Below are 20,559 nucleotides of genomic sequence, written 5' to 3'. Positions count from 1 at the left end.
GCACAGGCTCCGGACGCGCAGGCTCAGCGGCCATGGCTCACGGGCCCAGCCGCTCCGCGGCATGTGGGATCTTCCCAGACCGGGGCACGAACCCGTGTCCCCTGCATCGGCAGGCGGATTCTCAACCACTGCGCCACCAGGGAAGCCCTAGAACCTTCTCCTTTTGAACTTCCGGATGTTTAGCGCCACTCCAACAACTGCCAAACTGGTCTTTCTGTTTCTATACTTGTCCTCGTATAGTCTGTTCTCACAGCAACAGGACGATGTTTAAAAATGTAAATCAGGTATGACTTTATAGCTTAGCTCCTCCTAATGGCAGGGGGTTTAAGACCTAAACTCCTTACCACTGCCTTTGAGACCCTACGTTATCTAGCCCTTGGCTATTTCTGTGACCTCATCTCATACCCCCCCCCACCCCCGTGAGCACTGTACTCTAACCTTACTACCAACTATATCAAGTTGGTTCTAACCCCAGGACATTGACATTTACTGTTCCCTCTGTCTACAATGCTCTGCCCTCAGATCTTTTTTTTGTGTATGTGGTATGTGGGCCTCTCACTGCTGTGGCCTCTCCCACCGCGGAGCACAGGCTCAGCGGCCATGGCTCACGGGCCCAGCCGCTCCACGGCGTGTGGGATCCTCCCAGACCGGTGCACGAACCCGTGTCCCCTGCATCCGCAGGTAGACCCTCAACCACTGCGCCACCAGGGAAGCTCTGCCCTCAGATCTTTAACATGGCTCATTCCTTCTCATCCTCTGCAACCTCAGAGAGCTTCACTGACCTTCCAGTCAGAACCCTCATTTTAGTCACTTTGCCATCCTCTTTCCCAACAACTATTCATAACACTTCCATTATATGAAGTTATATAATTTATATGTCTGCTTGTTTATTATTTTCCTCATTAATCTCCATGAGGGTGGGACATTAGTCTGACTTGTTCACTGTGGTATACTCACTGCCTAGAATAGTGCCTGGTACGTAATAGGAACTCAATATTTGCTGAATGAATGAAAAACAGAGACAGGAGAATGATGTTTTCCCTTTCTACCTTGGGAGGAGGGGTTTGGTGGGCAAAGGTGCTTGTTTTTAAAGGGAGGGAGCTGAAAAAAGCAGTATTCGGCAAGGAACACATATATGAACATATAAGAAAACTAACTCACTTCTTTTCCTGCTGTCAATCACAGAAGATGGCCTCAATTGCCTGATAGGAACATTCTCCCCCAGAGCCAGTGTTTCTGCCTTTGCAGCCTCCAGGACTGCTTCTTCTTAGGAGGACTTAAACATAATGCCCTTTAGCACTAAGAATTCAGAAGTTTTCTTCAGTATCAATTCTTCAAAACCTGTGTTCTGCTATTTAAACTTGCTCTCTTATGCATTTATGTTTACAGAACAGTGTCCGGCACATAGGAAGTAACATAAATATTTGTTAAACATTTTTAAACACACTACTGTTATCAATGAAAAGTTTAAAGAACTAAGCCTTGATGACTTTAATGGGAAATATTTGTTGCTTTCCTTGGTTTCACTTTTGTCCGACTACAGACATTGCTGCATTTAGTGATGAAGTAATTCACCTCATGTTATGAATTGTGGCACTGTTGCTATTCAAAATATTCCCACTTGACCTGAATATACACCAAGAAAAAAAAAGGTTTGGACCACTTATGTGATTTAATCAAATTTTGCAAGGCTACTGTGTGCTATTAGAAAGATCTGATCTTACATTAAGGAGCCTCTTCGTAACTAATCCACATGGTCATCAAACACAAGGATGAATGATCTCCCAGTGTTGAATTGCCAAATGCATTCTATCATGCAAAGTCTTATGGGGAAATCTCCCTGCAAACTGAATAGCAGATTCTCCTGTGGCCTCACCCAAATTTGAATGCTTCCAAAGAACACTTTGAGAAAGAAACTGTTCTATAAGTGCAAAAAAATGCAGTTGTATTCATAAAGTACTCCAAACAATTAAAGAATTTTGTTTTTACTGCATGGCGAGGACTTTATTATGGTAAAACATGCATTTTAACCATTTTAAGTGTATATAATTCAGTGGTATTAAGTACATTCACACTGCTGTACAACCATCATCACTATCCATTTCCAGAACTTTTTCATCATCCCAAACAGAAACTTCAAACCTATTAAACAACAATTCCCTATCCCTCCCCAGTCCCTGACAACCTCTATTCTACTTTCTGTCTCTATGAATTTACTTCTTCTATGTACCTCATACAAGTGGAAAAATATAATATTTATCCTTCTGTGCTTGGCTTATTTTACTTAGCATAGTGACCTCAATGTTCATCCATGTTGTAGTATGAGTCAGAATTTCCTTTTTTTTAAAAGGCTGCATAATATTCCTCTACATACCACATTTTGTTTACCCATTCATGTATCAACACACTGGGGTTGCTTCCACCTTTTGGCTATTGTGAATAGTGTTGCAATCAACACTGGTGTACAAGTATCTGTTTGAGTTTTTCCTTTGAATTCTTTTGGGTATACATCCTGAAATGGAATTGCTGGATCAGATTATAATTCTATGTTTAACTTTTGGAAGTACTGCCATACTGTTTTCCATAGCAGCTGCATCATTTTACATTCCCATCAGCAACGTATTAGAGTTCCAATTTTTCTACACCCTCACCAACATTTATTATTTTCCTTTTTTTTTTTGATAATAGCTATCCTAAGGGGTGTGAGATGGTATCTCATTGTGGTTTTGATTTGCATTTCCTTAATGATTAGTGATACTATCTTTTCATATGGCTTAGACTTTTTAAACTTAATTACTAATATAAGGAGTCCTTTAGTATTAAAAATCTAAATAACCAGCTAGTTTTTATAGTGTGTTTTCCACATATCTCATATATCATTTCTTCATTGGGAAGGAGAAACACCCTTCTTACTTAGTCATACTATCAAAATAATATAACAAAACATGTTAAGTTTATGAGAGTGTCCTGTAATTTCTCTCCTGAATTTCTTTGTATTACATCTCTTTTAAGTTTACAAAGATTTGGCTCAAAGTTTTTAAGAGAAGTCTAATTTAATTCTTTCATAATTTATGTGTAGATGACAATTATACAAATGTGAATCATGTTTTGTCTGTAAAACACACTAAACAATGGCTAAGTGATTTAACTTGATATATTATGGTTATTGCTGAGATGTTATGGCTTATGTAGTTACTTTTATTTTTTGGATAACTTTACATCTAGATACATTTCTAGGTCTAGAATAACTGAGTATAATTATAAAGGATATTTACTGAGTCCAAGAGAGTTGTATTAGAAAAACATTGTAATTATATTCTAATTTCTACAGGGTCTCAATGTAAGATATATAACCAAGATTAAACATTTTTAAAAATTACCAATTTACCAATTCACCTATCCAAAATACTTTACTCTGACAATCAGTAAAATTTGCTTAATATTCACATGCTAATATTTAAGGTGGAAACAAGAAAATCAAGGTGTAAACTTCTTACAGTGCTGAATAGTAGTATAGCAGTTGCCTTAACTAGCTGATAAAAGTATTATAGCTTGCTTGAGAGATGTGGCCCTAGAATGAAGAGATGGAATTAATTAGGCTACCAAGGCTTTCAAAATTATCTGTTAAGACTCTTTATTTACCAAGACATTTAATTATTTAATATCATTTCCAAAACAAGTTCTCTACCTACAAAACAACATATTTACCTACTGACATACTACATTCTCCATGACAGTTATAGTCCTCACTGTAAATTAAGAAATTGACATTGAGGGAATTCCCTTGGCGGTCCAGTGGTTAAGACTCTGTGCTTTCACTGGCGAGGGCCTGGGTTTGACCCCTAGTCGGGGAACTAAGATCCCACAAACCGCGGCGTGGTGCGGCCAAAAGAAAAAAGAAGAAATTGACACTGATTTTTGAGTTAGCTATCTAACAAAACCCAGCTTCCTGAACTCCTAAATTGGATAATTAGAGCATAAGCCAGAGTCAATAATAGCAGAGGTTCAGCAATGCTCAAATCTTAACTTAAACAATTGACCAGACATTTAAAAAACAAATGACCTAAAAAAAAGAAATAGAAAATGAAAAAATACACACACACATATATGGTATATAAATATGCCCACCTGAGGACCACCATATATAAAGAGCACAGTCGGGTATTTCTTTCCAGGTTGTAGATCATGAGGTTTGTATAGCATCCCATACAATGTAAATCCAGTAGTGCTTTCAAAAGAAAAAATTTCTGGAGGGGTATAGTCAGGAAGAGGACCTGAGAGGAGGTAACACAGTCTTAAACGGAGTTCTTATGGGAGCTCAGCAATCTGAGAGCAAGGAAAAGATACCATAAACCCACCACCCTATACACAAATAACTAATCATTCCCCCCTTCAGATGATAAGCAAGAAATCAAGCATGAAGTTATCTTTAAAAAAGGAAATCTAATGAACATATCAAATTATCCATTTGAGAAGCAGACACAAAGTATTATGAATAATCATTGGAGCCCAGGAGGTATTTACATGTAGAACACAAATACTTTGTGCTTGGTTTGGGTAACTTATTGATGGTTAAGCCATACACCTGATGGGAAACTGAAACCACATATTAACTTAATCAATTGGTTTTCCAAAGCAATATAGACCTATACTAAATCTGTGTATACTGGATGATGTTACAGTCTAAGCAGAGATCATCACCATATTACAAATTCTGATTGTGGACATCAGAACATACTTATACCTTATGGTTTTGCACTAATTTCTTAATCCCTTAGGAGATATTTATGAGTGAAAATACCTAACAGGAAAAAAGGATTTGGGGATAAAATGAATTAAAAGATATAAAAAATTAGTCCATTCTTCATGTTTAAGAAATCAAGCATTTTAAAAATACGTAATTCACAGTGCTCTTTACTCCCATACAGAATGAGTGTTCTATCTTTTATTAAGATGGCCATTACAAGTGCTGTAGAAGTTTAAGAAAGTGACCAGCTGGTTATTCCTTAAAGCTGCAGCTTCCCTGCTCAAGAGTCTTACTAGTTCAGTATATATTACCTTCAAATTCAGTTGTATATCTGGGAACTCATCCAAACATGTGAATAAATCACTTCCTAGCTGGTATCTTGACTATTTTAATCTTATTTTCAAAAAGGCCTTCCAGACTTGCTCCTGCCTCGGGTAGGAGGTAACCAGTCTTATTTGATAATTGATAGACTAGGAGGGGTGGGATCAATCAGGAATCCAGCAGCTCAGGGACAGGTGGTGATAAGAGACGGAAAGACTCTGTTCAGGAAATGTGGACATATGACACAGGTTTAGTGCCCTAATGTACTAATCCTACTTAAGATCAGGCTCAGGGAAATGAGTACCTGCTGAATCCAAAATGGTGGCCCAAAATTCCTTTGTTTTGCAGGTTGGGTCATCTTCCGGACTTGAGAGCTTGTAAAGGGACACACAGTGTGGATTCTTCTGGTTACTATACTTACTTATAAAGAAGTCACAATGCTAGAGAAAGGAAAAACAATTACTTTTCCCCAGGGAAAAGTAAAAAAGGTTATCTTTTGCTACATGTGCACTGATGCTATAGCTGGAGTATGGTAAGAGTCTGACCATTTATACACATATACAATTCTAAAGTTAAGGCTAAGGTTTTTGCAGGCCAACTTCACCAATTTTCACATTACTGAAAAGGAGTATTACATGAGTAGGGAATTTTTTATATGACAGGAAACCCTTTTCAAACAGGGACTTAATACCCGGCTGATGCAGCAAGAGTGGGAATAGCCACGGTCGGTCAGCCTTGTCACCTCTCCAGGATTTACATAACTGACCACGTACAGGTGATGTTCTAAAGGAGAGTCTTTGGTGCCTTCAAAATATACCAGCTTTCTGACTTCATCAACCTGGATCTGTCAAAATAACAACAAAAAAATCAGTGCTAGTATGACCTTGGCAAGACCAGTAATTTAACAAACAATATCCAATTTTATTCAGAATCATTTGAGTCATCCTTTGCCTTGTGCCTCTTTTTAAAAATTTGTCACCAATGTTAATAAGCTTGAGTTGGTTTTGCTCATGTCTTATAGCTAAGAATAGATACTGTCCAGAAGGTAAAAGGATGCCCAAGTTGCATGCTATTGGTAGTTTCCTATATGGTTAGAATGTGTACTTTTCTTAAAATACAAAAATTATTTCATTAAAATGACAATCCTTTACAGAGAAAATAATACCTATATTACAACTCAGGTCAACCATTCATGCACACTTAAGAGTTTAATTTTAGCATTCTATTTCTCAGTGCAGCATTATCTTAGGCAGTGCTTTTTTAAGTCTTTTGTACAAATTTATAAAAATTTCTTATCTATTGGGTTGGGGAATAACTGAACTCAATCACTCAATCAGTTTCAATACTGGTATAGTTTATAAATAAGTATGAAGGATCTTTTAAGTCTTAATTCAGAACTCAAAATAACTGCAAGTATACTCATAGCTGAATTCACTTAATATTCTTCCTAAATTACAGTAAGATTCTAAATAAATGGCTTTTATTGTTCCTTTTCAAAATCTTCTAGCAGCCTACTCAAATGATGTTTAATAAAATTCAAACTGTTTGGGCTTCCATGGTGGCACAGTGGTTAAGAATCGCCTGCCAGGACAGGAATAGAGACGCAGGCATAGAGAATAGACTTGAGGACACAGGGAGGGGGAAGGGTAAGCTGGGATGAAGTGAGAGAGTGGCATGGACATGTGTACACTGACAAATGTAAAATAGACAGCTAGTGGGAAGCAGCCGCATAGCGCAGGGAGATCAACTTGGTGCTTTGTGACCACCTAGAGGGGTGGGATAGGGAGGGTGGAAGGGAGACGCAAGAGGGAGGAGATATGGGGATATAGGTATGTGTATAGCTGATTCACTTTGTTATAAAGCAGAAACTAACACACCATTGTAAAGCAATTATACTCCAATAAAGATGTTAAAAAATAATAAAATTAAAAAAAAGTCAAAAAAAAAAAAAAAAAAAAGAATCCGCTTGCCAATGCAGGGGACACGGGTTCAACCCCTGGTCCAGGAAGATCCCATATGCTGTGGAACAACTAAGCCTGTGCACCACAACTACTGAGCCCGCGTGCCTAGAGCCTGTGCTCCGCAATAAGAGAAGCCACCACAGTGAGAAGCCAGTGCACACCAACAAAGGGTAGCCCCCGCTCACCGCAACTAGAGAAAGCCCGCGTGCAGCAACGAAGACCCAACACAGCCAAAAATAAATAAATTTATTTAAAAAAATTCAAACTGTTTTATACAGCAAAGAAAACACAGTACATTTCTAAAAGCAAGTAGTTTTAAATGTCACATTTTCTCCAAGAAGCTTCTTCTTAGTCATTATAAACATTTTCTTAGCACACATGGATAGAGAAATAAACACAGTTGACATTAAGTAGACCTATATGACATAGACAGAAAGAATACAAAGGATAAGAAGTGGCAGAACAAACATTCATGAAGCTTCACAGGTATGTGTTAATCTGTGCAAAACGTCAGGACTGGTTCTGCTCTTGACCTAGCAGTTGGAAGTCAGGCCTCTCAAAATTGCATAAAATAACTGGTTAATTCCTCACTCCCCTTTTCTTTGTTCCATGTAGCAACTTTACATGAAACACCTGAGGGTTTCAGCATCACATGAATATCAGAATCACCTCAGGGGCTTGTAAACAGATTGCTGGGTCCCACTCCCAGACTTTTTGATTCAGGAGGTCTGGGGGGCGAGGAGGGCCAAGAATTTATAGTTCTAAAAAGTTCTCAGGTGATGCCAATCCTCTGTGGTCCAGAGAACACATTTTGAGAACCCTAAGGGGCACATTGGTTTAAAAGCCTCAAAGATTTACTCAATTATGGTCATTAGAAATCTTTGGGTGTGAACAGGTTACTGGCAAAAGTAAAGAAGGGAAAGGTAACTTAAAAAAAGTAAAGCAAGAATAGAGAGAAAATAGAAGAGTAAGAAAGAGAGACACAAGCACATCACATAAATAAGCATGACATAAAGAAGAAAATTGATGTACATTATGGCTAGTAGAAAGACACTTAGGTCGCCCAAATAACGTTCAGATCTGCATAAATACAATTTTGGGGATTCCCTCAGTATTGTCCAACCATTACACAGCATTAAGTTTACATTAGTGTAAATTTTTATTATCAGAACTTAGAATTACACTGTAAGATTTTTCTCAGGTGACAATAACATCCAAGGTCCCCAAAGAGAAAAAAATATATTGAATATATAACCAAAAGGTCATGTGACACTCTCAGTGGAAATAAGACTTTAAAGGTCACCTATTATATTCTCAAGTTTTTACCAACAAAAACAAACCTGGGACCTGGATCTTCATTCTTTCTCCTTAATCACCTTGGGGACTACGAGTGACTTCTATAGTAGCCAGTATATATAATCCTTCAGTAAATCTCCGAATCAATTTGAGGAAATCACAGGCCTTCACTAAATCCTGGTAGCATACATCAACTTAACTGTACGTATCACACATAAAGGATGGCTTTCTTAGAGATCTCATGAAACTGACCACCTAACTGAAAGTTGAAACAAACACAAGGTACTATATAAGGCAAAAGAAATAAATTTAGAATTCACTGAATTACTACAGAAAGCCATATGCCGAGAGTGAAAGAGAGGGTGGATTTCCCTCCTCTTCCTTATCAATCTACACTCTGTATAAATGTTCATCAAATTCTGCAGGTGGCAGATGAAACTTCAAATTTGTGAGATAAGATAAACAGGTGAATGAAACAGCATCACTAATTCAGAAGTAGTAAATGCATTTTCTAATGTAGAAATGACACAAGTAGTCTATAAGAGATTTAGAAATAATTTTCAAACTATATCATAACTCACTTTTGCTAGACTTGAAAAGTATGGACCAGCACTTTCCTTATTAAGTAGCAACACTGTATTTGAAAATGGTGACCTTTAGTCACATCTAATACCAGGGTTATAAAATGGGTGAGATTTATAATTTAAACTAAGACTCTTCTTTTCCAACAAACTGGGTTCTTTTAGGCCCTAAAAATATTTTCAAAATACTGGGGTCATATGAAGTTGCACTACTGATTTTTAGTACTGCATACACACAGCCGATGTTGACTAAATATATCAGTAGGATAAAAGAACATACATTAGATCCATGCCGGCCGAGAACTTCCCATTCACCGCTGGTAATTGCTATTTCCTCCTTGACAGGGCACTTGAAATCACCTGAAGATAAACATAATCATAATTCAGCACTCTACATCAGACTACGAGCAAATGAAATAATGAAAAATAGTATTCTAAACTCTTTTTTCCAAAAAGGTAACAATGAAAAATTCAAAGTTATGTCTGAAGTAATGAAAATGTTTTGGAACTAGATAGAGGTGGTAGGTAGTTGCACAACTCTGTAAATGTACTAAATGCCACAGTTCATTTTAAATGTTCACTTTAAAATGGTTAATGTTATGTGAATTCCACCTTACAATAAAGTCTAAAGTTAAAAAAAATTCCAAGTTATGAGTCTTCATAATAATAATGGAATAATCCATGTAAATAAAGTGAAAACAGCAAAATAGATTCTTATGGCAAAGACAGAAAAGAACTCAAAAGCACTTGCATTCCTAGACCTTTGGTTAGAACGATAAAAAAATCTAATGGGTCAATAAGGCATTTATTTCTTCCAGAAATGCAACAAACTACCTAAAAAGCCAGAAAAGGAAAATTTTAGTACAACTGTTTTTCATTTGCCAAAACCAAATTGGGTATTACGATAGTCCATACCAACATGTCTCATTTACCTTTATAAGATTCTGTCTTGGTAGATGAGGCTCTCTCAGTGGCCTAAGGAGAAAGTTAAAAAAATGGAACCACTGCTCTATGCCTAGCTGCTACCAGCTCTGGCTCTGGGGAGTGACAGCTGAGGACAAGCTGAGATGGTGAAATGATACAGGATCTTAGGTAGGGTCCTACTCAAGTTAAAAAAAAAAGACTCCTTTTCTTTTTTTTAGATACAAAAATTCAACTTAGTACTTTAAATTTTATCACCAGAAAATAAATATTATTTAACATATAATAAATACTAATTGGGACTTCCCTGGTGGCACAGTGGTTAAGACTCCGTGCTCCCAATGTAGGGGGTCCAGGTTTGATCCCTGCTCAGGGAACTAGATCCCACATGCATGCCACAACTAAGGGGCCCACCTGCCGCAATTAAGACCCAGTGCAACCAAATACATAAATATTTTTTTAAAATACTAATTGTTACACATTATAGACACTCATGGAAGAAAGGAGGGAAGAAGAAAATAAAATGGACATCAAGAAAAGGAGGAAGATCTGGAGCAAGAAAGACTAAGTATAAAGGAGGGAAATGGAAAGAAGAGGAAGACAAACTGAGGGGGCCAGAAACAGACACTGAGAGGGAAAACAGAGGCTAGGTGTTCTGAGAAGAACGTTAGCTAAGGTGACAGCTCTTATTCTTCAACAGGAGTATAAAATTTTAAGTTATCATCTTTTTATCACTGTCCCAAGAATGTTGTTTTAGTTAACTAACTACTATTGATAGCTCTTTGACCAGTCTTCATCACTAAACTTTCCAGAATTCCATAAGTAGATATAATTTCTGAACAACAGAGGAACTGGTAAGGGCAATTTCATGCTAAGGGCCAAATTAAACTAAGGCTCTTAGGGAGGAAATGTCCATCTTGGATATATAAGCTCCTGTCTGATTAAAAAAAAAATTAGGCTAAGAGAAGGAGCAAAGTCATAGGCAGTATTTACTTTGCTGTCTTAAGATGTAGCTCACTGTTTCCCAAGTAAGAATTTTATATATATATATATATATATATATATATATATATATATATATATATATATTTTTTTTTTTTTTTTTTTTTTTTTTTTTTTTTTTTTTTTTTTGCGGTACGTGGGCCTCTCACTGTGGTGGCTTCTCCCGTTGCGGAGCACAGGCTCCGGATGCACAGGCTCCGCGGCATGTGGGATCTTCCCGGACCGGGGCACGAACCCGTGGTCCCCTGCATCGGCAGGCGGACTCTCAACCACTGCGCCACCAGGGAAGCCCAAGAACGATATTTAAAAGGCCATGTTGAGGGCTTCCCTGGTGGTGCAGTGGTTGAGAATCCGCCTGCCAATGCAGAGGACACGGGTTCAAGCCCCGGTCCCGGAAGATCCCACGTGCCACGGAGCAACTAAGCCCATGCACCACAACTACAGAGCCTGCGCACTAGAGCCCACAAGCCACAACTACTGAGCCTGCATGCCCCAACTACTTTAGTCCGCATGCCTAAAGCCCGTGCTCTGCAACGAGAAGCCACTGCAGTAAGAAGCCCACGCACTGCAACAAAGAGTAGCCCTTGCTCACAGCAACTAGAGAAAGCCTGCACGCAGCAATGAAGACCCAACGTAGCCAAAAATAAATAAATAAATTTATATTGAAAAAAGGCCATGTTGAAAAAACAAACAACCCAACTAAAAAGTCGGCAAAAGATTCAAATAGACATTTCTCTAAAGAAGATATACAAATGGCTAAGTAACATGATAATGTTACTAATCATTAGGAAAATGCAAATCAAAAGCACAATGACATACCATTTCACACCCACTAGGATGGCTCTTACCAAAAAACCCCACAAAACAAAAATGAAACCAAATACAACAAAAAAACCCCCACTACACCCAGAAAATAACAAGTGTTAGCAAAGATGTGGAGAAATTGGAACTTCTGTGCACTTCTAATGGGAATGTACTAAGGTGCAGCTGCTATGGAAAAGAGTATAGTGGTTCGTCAAAAAGTTACAAAAAGAGTTACCATATCCAGCAATTTCGCTTCTGGGTATATACCCAAAAGAATTGAAAGCAGGGTCTGAAACAGATGTCTGTCCACCCATGCTCATTACAGCATTATTCACAACAGTCCAAAGGTAGAAGCAACCCATCTGTTCATGGATAGGTGAATGGATAAACAAAATGTGTTTCTATATACAATGGAATATTATTCAACCTTAAAAAAGGACATTTTGACACATGCTACAACCTGGCTGAACCTTGAAGACACTACGCTAAATGAAATAAGCCAGTCATAAAAGGACAGACCTGTATGATTCCACTTAAATGAGGTATCTAGAGTAGTCAAATTCATAGAGACAGAAAGTGATTGCCAGGGGCTGAGGGGAGGAAGGAATGAGAAGTTACTTATTTTCCACTAAATTGGGTATTATTTATTGGATAGTTTCAGTTTTGGAAGATGAAAAAAGTTCTGGAGATGGATGGTGGTGATGGTTGCAGAACAATATGAATACACTTAATGCCATGAAACCACACACTTAAAACAGTTAAAATGATAAATTTTGGTTTCTATATTTTACTACAGTTTTTAAAAAATGGCTATGTTGAGTCTGTTAAGTTACAAATGGCAGTAAAGCATATAACATAACATCATTAAATGCCTACTATTCCAAAACAAACTCTATATTATTAAAGTAGAAAACCATAACTCAATTTTTTAAAAACACAGAAGTATTCAATGTACCATTTCATTTTTCCTAGGCTTACACATTCTGTATTACATTTCCCAGAAGGAAAACCATCACTTTTTAAAAAGAAACTAACTTCAGTTGACATAATATTTAATTTCACTTTGGGAAACATAATTATATCAATCTGAAGAGCTATGCTTATAAATCAACTACAGTGTAGATGCGGACAGTATAAAAAAATCTAGTATGCACAAATATCTAATAACTTTGTAACATTTTAAAACTAGCTTTTTTAATCAAAAAATTATATGGGCTCACTTTAAACAAAACGTATAGTTAAAGCAAAAAACAAAGCAAAAATAAATAATCCCAATACCCAGAGATTACCCGTTAATAATTTATTATGTATCTATCAAGAACTCTGTCCTATGCTTATAAAGTACACAAAAAAGACATTACATTACCCTGCTTCTCCCACCTTTTGCCCCCAACGTTTTCCCCTTTTTAAATAAAAAAGGATTTCTTACTTGGGGCAGGCAGCCCACCACTGGATCGTTTGTATTTGCTCTCCTTTAAAATGGATGTGATTTTATATAAATGACGAAAACCTGTTTTGCATTCAGAGGCAAAAATAAATTCAATTTCATCTTCATGACTTTGGGGAAAAACATGAAAGATGTCATGGATCTGTAAAATGAATAGCTTAATTTACTATACACATTAATGAAAATACTACATAAACAATTCAAATAAGCCAGAGAAAGAAGAATTACTTGATAAACATACTCTGAAATATAAATAACTGTCAGGCTAGGGTGTATGGTATATGTACAACTAGAGATTTTGCCTGGGCCTTTCATATTTCTCTTACTTTAGTCAAAGACTTCATCTATTGAGAAATAAATGTTTCCAAATGGAGAAAAAAGAAAAATATGACCAAAAGCTGTTTCTTACTCACCATCTCTGAAATTCTTTGAAACACGGCATGAAGTTTGTTTAATGATATAAATCTTATTACAGAAGTGATGAGGAAAAATGTCTTTTACTTTTCTTTTCCAGAGAGAAATATTCTAACAGTTCAAGGGAAAACAGATGTTCATCTGTTTTAGGTGAATCATATGAAGCCTATATTAAGCCAGAGAGTGAGCTGGCTTTATTTATTTTGTATCTTGTTTAAGTTTTTTCCACTAAACTGGAAAATGAAAAAGTCAATCCCAAACTGTTATATTTTGGTATAGTTTGCCAACTTAAAAGAGAAAGTCTTTTCTAGACAGGATTCTTGTGGTCCTCTCAGAGGCACTAATGAGGCTGTGCTTTCAATATCTGATGTGTCCAGAAACAAGGGCAATTCTGCAGCCAGGGAGATGTCATTTCAGTGGCATCTATCTTTTATGTACAAACCATTACCCATTCTGGAACCAACATTCCAATCTGAAAATGTTCAAACTAAGCAAATAACATTCAAGGTTACTTTGAACTCAAAAAATTCATTTTGATAGTTTGCTATCAAGCTTCATTTGCTTTAGCATTCTGAGAAAATATTCAAACCAAGTACAAGAAAACATGCATACATTTATCCAGATGTCTGTTGTTTCTTCATAGATAATCAGTGGTGTCACAGAGTCAGGCACTGACTCGATGAGTCTCTGTCTTTCCATGGCATCATCTTCTACTGGGATAAATAATTCAGGTGAGATCAACACTATCTGTAGGCGAGTTTGGGAGCGATCTAGTAGAATAGCCCACGCACTATTTAAATAAACAAAAGAAAGCACAAAAGAAAGCACACTCTTCAGAAAATGAATATTCCACTAATCTTTCTCCTAGCACCCATCAGTTATTTCTATAATCACAATGAAAGTATTGCTTTAGTATATGTTAAATTATCATTTACAAACGGCTAATTTAAAGTATTAGCTTATTCTACACTTATTTTTAAAAGTTAAGCTTGAGTAGAGTTTTTAAAAGTAGTTTTCTTTAAATTTCCAAAATCACAGATGGCCTTTGAAATTTTTTTCTCCCTTTAATGTCAATAAATGCCTCATGAAACTCCTGTTGTCCACATTAGACACAGGAACTACATGTAATCATCTTCACATAAGGCTCTACAAGTATTTCTGCTTAATTATTCAATAAAAAAATACATACTTATATGTGAACCTAAAAGTCATACAATTTAACCACAAATAACACTGTGAAACTGTGACTGGCTAAGAGACAGAATTAAAATACAATGCACCTATGCTTATAGGATTACAAGTCCACTTAGTTCAGGAAAAATTTTTTGTGCAGAACTATCTACACTTCAAATTTACATGTGAAGGCAGCTCCAACGGAAAGGAAAACCTAACAGCACAGACAGTCCTGGGTCCTAAATTATTTGTAAAGTAGTGGCAATTTAACATACGCACTATTTTCCCTCTGGAGTCCATCCAGCTCTGGCAATATATTCAACTCCTTCAAACAGAATCTCAAAAGGCTGAATTAGTTCCTTATCTATGACATCTATAAGCTATTAAAAAAGAAAAAAAGAATCTAGTTATAGAAGACTGAGATAAGTAACTAGCTTATTGGTCTACTTAAATCACTATCTTTAACAGCATACATTTTCAGTCTTGGGTAAACAGGATTAACAAAACCAGCAGTAAGTCATGGGTTACCTATACTGGTGCTCTTACACCTAAAAAGTTCTTACTACAAGAATTAGCATAACCTAAAAACCTTTTCCCATGAGTTTATACTAACAGAACTCTTGATAATAACTGGTAAAATCAGATTTTAACCACTTTATAGACTCTAGTATCTAAGAAAAATAACAGTCCCTAGTTCCTTATATTTTAGCTTAAAATACTAGTTTTGTAATATATTAGTGAAATGGTCCTGAGTAAGCAAACTTTTTCCCTTAATAATCTAGCTAACACAATTTTAAATATACTTTTAAAAAAATGGACAAAGGATCTGAATAGACAGTTCTCCAAAGAAGATATACAAATGGCCAATAAGCACGTGAAAAGATGCTCAACCTCATTAGCCATCAGAAAAATGTAAATCAAAACCACAGTAAGGTGCAACTTCAAATCCACTAGGATGGCTAGGATAAATAAAGTGTGGTATATTGGGCTTCCCTGGTGGCGCGGTGGTTGAGAGTCTGCCTGCTGATACAGGGGACAAGGGTTTGTGCCTTGGTCCGGGAAGATCCCACATGCCGCGGAGCGGCTGGGCCCGTGAGCCATGGCTGCTGAGCCTGCACGTCCGGAGCGTGTGCTCCGCAACAGGACAGGCCACAGCAGTGAGAGGCCCGCGTCCCGCAAAAAAAAAAAAAAAAAAAAAAAAAAAAAAAAAAAAAAAAAAAAAAAAGTGGTATATCCATACAATGGAATCTTTTGGGGCGATAAAAAGTAGTGAAATGCTGTTACGTGGTGCCAACATGATTAGTGCTTGAAAACACGATGCTAAGTCAAAGAACTCAAGACTAGATACTGTATGATTTCATTTATAAGAAATGTCCAGAATAGGCAAATCCATAGAAACAAAGTAGATTAGTGGTTGCCCAGGGTTGGGGGGCATGGAAAGGTTTGGGGGTGATGATTAAGGGATGTGAGTTTCTTTCAGGGGTAATGAAAATGTTCTAAAATTGACTGTGGTGATGGCTGCACAATTCTGTGAATATACTAAAGGCCATTTTAAACTTTAAATGAGTGAATTGTATTGTATGTGAATTATATTTCAGGGACTTCCCTGGCGGTTCAGTGGTTAAGACTCTGCACTCACAGTGCAGGGGGCCCAGGTTCGATCCCTTGTCAGGGAACTAGATCCCACATGCCACAACTAAAAAAGATCCCGCACGCAGCAGCAAAGACCCCACATGCCGCAACTAAAAAGAACCTGTGCAGCCAAATAAATAAATAAATATTTCAACTGTGTGTGTGTGTATATATATAAAATTATACTTCAATAAAGTTGTTTAAAGAGTCTAGCAGAAAAGACTGTTTTTAAATTAATTTTGTGTGCATTTAGCTTATAAGCATCTGTCCAAATGGAAAGTAGCAGTATAAAGAAATGAGGGATATTTAATCTACTGTAGACATCTATTCAACACAGAAGGTAACTCACCGGTCACTAACCACTATTTAAGAAATACTGATCTGGAGAATTAACACAGGCAAAGAGGAAAAATACTGGAAAGGAGTGGTAAATATGCATATCCCCATATTCCTATCTTGGGAGCCAGCAGAAAGTTTTCAAAGTAGAAAATTAGGTCAACCTGAAATCATGATCTGTAGATGTCTCAGCAAGTGCAACAAGTCCAAAAAATAAAAAAGCATATCTAAAATCTCTATTGACAGACTAGTCAAATGATACAAAAAGTTAACATTTTATACTTACTCTTCCTTCAGCATCAATCAGTATTTCTGACATCTTAAAAGTGACTTTTGGATTTGCTGTGCCTTTAGAAAGAGACATAAATGAATAGTAATACATATCCAGAATTATTCAAACGAATTTTGCCAGATCAATCCTTTTTATACTTTAGTCAAATGAGGAATGTTGCATATAGTCAGGACTTTATTGCATAAAAATCTCAAAACTCCTTTTCAATTCATAATTTTTAGTATGGCTATAAAAGAAAAGAGGCTGAAAAACATCAAGAGTTAGTTCATAATGAAGAGTAATTCGTATCATTTCACAATTGAAACGCTGTAAATAGCAATATGGGAAAAATTACTAATTTATTAAGAACATAATCCCTTAAAAATCTTTATTTCCTAGCAAAGGTATTTCTTTATTCATTTCTTAAAATAATCAGTTTTGTGCACTTCCTCACCTTTGAAATAATTAAAAAGGATCAGCCTGTAATTAAAAAATCTACTTCAGAGACATTTAACAACCCATCCTTACTAAATCTATAAAATATCCATGTTGATCATACCTTTGGATGAATGCAGAAAGAATCTGTTTGAAAAGTAGGAATGAGTGAATATAAATGCCAATGGAATACAGTACCTGTTTTAGGATAACGGAATGAATCTGCCCTCCTTGTTTCCAACATAGGGGACGTAACATGAATAATTTCCACTTCAGATTCATCATTTTCTTCATACAGAATTCTAAGAATTTTACTGCCACTGGGAACTTAAAAGGAAATTAAATATTGAAAATTTAGGAGAATTATGCCAGAAAGTAACCATAATTGACCATTCCCTCTAGTATTATATCTCCCATAGTGAAAAAATAGTTTATACATAAAACATGCTGCCTTTTATGTATAGAGTATATGTACAATGTATTAGGCTAGAATGTAAAATTTCTAACCAGATCATAGTCAAAAGTTTGAAAGCTACTGCTTTAGAGAGCTGTTTCTCAGCTAGTAAAATCCTTGTGAATACACCAAGAAAAAGGAGGAATTTGTGCTCTTTTTTTCTGATCCATTCATACACTAATTTGGCCATCTGTTCATGCAGACTCTAGTTAACCCTATGTTTTTTACAGCAACTCCCATTAAGGGGTGGTATTTTTTATTTTGCCACCAATGTTGCCACCAACCAGCTTCTAGATGAAAAACTGGCAAGGAGAGTTGAAGGACTTGGGGTACTATGGTGAGATACAGCCTGAATATTCTAAATAACTACTGGTAGCATCTAATCTTCATCACTTCAGAATCTATTTTAAGAATATGTGCAGTTAACTAATTGGTAGTTGAATCTCATAATACTTTAATTGACCTGTAATATATTATTTTGAAGCCTCTTACTTGTTTCAGCTTCTGGACACCACCAATAACCAGAATATCTATCAAATTCTTCTTGAAGAACAAAGGTAGCAACTCCAGCTGATCTGGGATCCTCTTCCATGTTGGCTAGCTCTAGACAAACATAAAAGCAAAATTATCACAGAAGTTCTCTATCTTATCATAGGTACAAAGCAGAATGATTCCATTTATTCTGAAAGGCAGCTATAATATAGTGGTGAACTGTGGAGCCAAATGGACTGAATTCAAATCTGGGTTCCATCATTTACTAAATGACTGACCCTGGGCAAAGCACCTGATCACGTTCCACTGCAGTACCCATTTATAAATGGGAGTAAGAACCTACCTTATATGGTTGTTATGAGGATTAAATGAGTTATTTTACATAAAGTACTTAGAACAAAGCCTGAGCCATAGTATGTGTTCCATAAATGTCAGTTATTATTTTCCCATTTAGCTAAGACCATGGGAAAAAGAAAACATGTAAAGGGTCATGGTGACTTTTTACTCTCCTACACAGAGAAGCACATCTTTAGATGGAGAATGGGGTCTTACAGATCATGTAATTCACCATTTCTCCTCCCTCCCCTCCCTCTTATTTAACCAAAGCAGATGAGCTTTTATCTGTTTTACACTTAGGTTTCCAGCAAATAGTCTGAAGGGAACTCTTGCTTTAAAAAAAAACAATCTAGGGACTTCCCTGGTGGTCCAGTGGGTAGGGCCCCACACTCCCAATGCAGGGGCCCTGGGTTTGATCCCTGGTCAGGAAACTAGATCCCACATGCATGCCGCAACTAAGAGGCCCGCATGCCACAACTAAGAGTCCACGTCTATCTCATCTAAGACCCGGCGCAGCCAAAATCAATCAGTCAATCTATCTAAAAAACCACAAAGCCATAATTATGTAAGATTTCATGCCATGGGAAAATGTTTACAATATACTTGAATTTAAAAAAGCACATTACTAAACGACATGTTTACTGATTCCATTTATAAAAGTGTTATACAAATACATTTTTTTTTTTTTTTTTTTTTTTTTTTTGCGGTACGCGAACCTCTCACTGTTGTGGCCTCTCCCGTTGTGGAGCACAGGCCCCGGACGCGCAGGCCCAGCGGCCATGGCTCATGGGCCCAGCTGCTCCGCGGCATGTGGGATCTTCCTGGACCGGGGCACGAACCGGTGTCCCCTGCATCGGCAGGCGGACTCTTAACCACTGCGCCACCAGGGAAGCCCCAAATACATACTTTTTAAAGTGTCAGGATATAAATCAAAATGTGGTCCTCTCCAAATAGTGAAACTATGAACAACCTTTTTAAAAAGAATTGCTTTGGGCTTCCCTGGTGGCACAGTGGTCGAGAGTCCACCTGCCGATGCAGGGGGCGCGGGTTCGTGCCCTGGTCCGGGAAGATCCCACATGCCGCGGAGCGGCTGGACCCCGTGAGCCATGGCCACTGAGCCTGTGCATCCGGAGCCTGTGCTCCGCGACGGGAGAGGCCACAACAGTGAGAGGCCCGCGTACCGCAAAAAAAAAAAAAAAAAAAGAATTGCTTTATAATTTACAAAATCTTAAGTGTACTGTTTACTTTGAAAAATGCATATACTTGTATAACCACACCCTATCAAGACACAGAATATTTCCAACACCCCAGAATGTTTTCTCATGCCCCTTCCCAGTCAATGTCCATTCCTGCCTCAGAAGCAACCACTGATCTAATTTCTATCACTATAGGTTAGTTTTGAATATTCCAGAATTTCATGTAAGTGAAATCATACAGTATACACTTTGTTTATTGCTGAGTGGTATTTCATTGTATACCACAGTTCTTTTATCCATTCATCTGTTAATGGACGTCTGAGCAGCTTCTAGTTGCTATTATGAATAAAGATGCTATGATTATTCTTGTATAAGAATCTATGTGGACATGAGTTTTCCTTTCTCTTGAATAAAGACCTAGGACTGGAATGGCTGGGTACTGTAAAGAACTTATCTTTAAATTTATAAGAAACTGCCACACAATTTTCCAAAGTATCTGTATTATTCTATACTCTTACTAGCAATGTATAATCTCCAACATTTGGTGTTCTAACGGGTGTGTAGTAATATCTCGCAGTGATTTTAATTTTATAGGCAAGTTTCACTGTATTATGTTCTCTTATCTGTATTTTCTGTATGTTGTCTGAAACAAATATGCAATATAAACCAATAACCCCTTATCCAAAAATTTTGAGTCCAGAAGTGTTTCGAACTCAGAATTTGGAGGATTTTTTCATATT

The 20,559-nt window shown here is 37.0% G+C and overlaps 1 protein-coding gene across 3 annotated transcripts in view; it reads right to left on the bottom strand.

The window, feature by feature from the left end:
* The window catches only part of DPP8 (dipeptidyl peptidase 8), a 62,908-nt gene that overhangs the window by 10,104 nt on the left and 32,245 nt on the right, over positions 1-20,559 (bottom strand). For all 3 annotated transcript variants that reach the window (XM_059057716.2, XM_067029626.1, XM_059057715.2), the window contains exons 7-16: positions 18,288-18,398; positions 17,540-17,668; positions 16,922-16,983; positions 14,947-15,047; positions 14,107-14,284; positions 13,063-13,222; positions 9,187-9,266; positions 5,760-5,912; positions 5,373-5,508; positions 4,129-4,274 (exon numbers count right to left, since the gene is read on the bottom strand). In XM_059057716.2, the coding sequence (XP_058913699.1) occupies positions 4,129-4,274; positions 5,373-5,508; positions 5,760-5,912; positions 9,187-9,266; positions 13,063-13,222; positions 14,107-14,284; positions 14,947-15,047; positions 16,922-16,983; positions 17,540-17,668; positions 18,288-18,398 (1,256 nt within the window). The remainder of the gene's footprint in view (positions 1-4,128; positions 4,275-5,372; positions 5,509-5,759; positions 5,913-9,186; positions 9,267-13,062; positions 13,223-14,106; positions 14,285-14,946; positions 15,048-16,921; positions 16,984-17,539; positions 17,669-18,287; positions 18,399-20,559) is intronic.

The sequence above is a fragment of the Kogia breviceps genome, chromosome 3, assembly GCF_026419965.1.
Source record: "Kogia breviceps isolate mKogBre1 chromosome 3, mKogBre1 haplotype 1, whole genome shotgun sequence".
Classification (NCBI taxonomy): domain Eukaryota; kingdom Metazoa; phylum Chordata; class Mammalia; order Artiodactyla; family Physeteridae; genus Kogia; species Kogia breviceps.
Note: the sequence above shows the minus strand (reverse complement) of the source record. Positions and strands in the feature narration are given on the sequence as shown.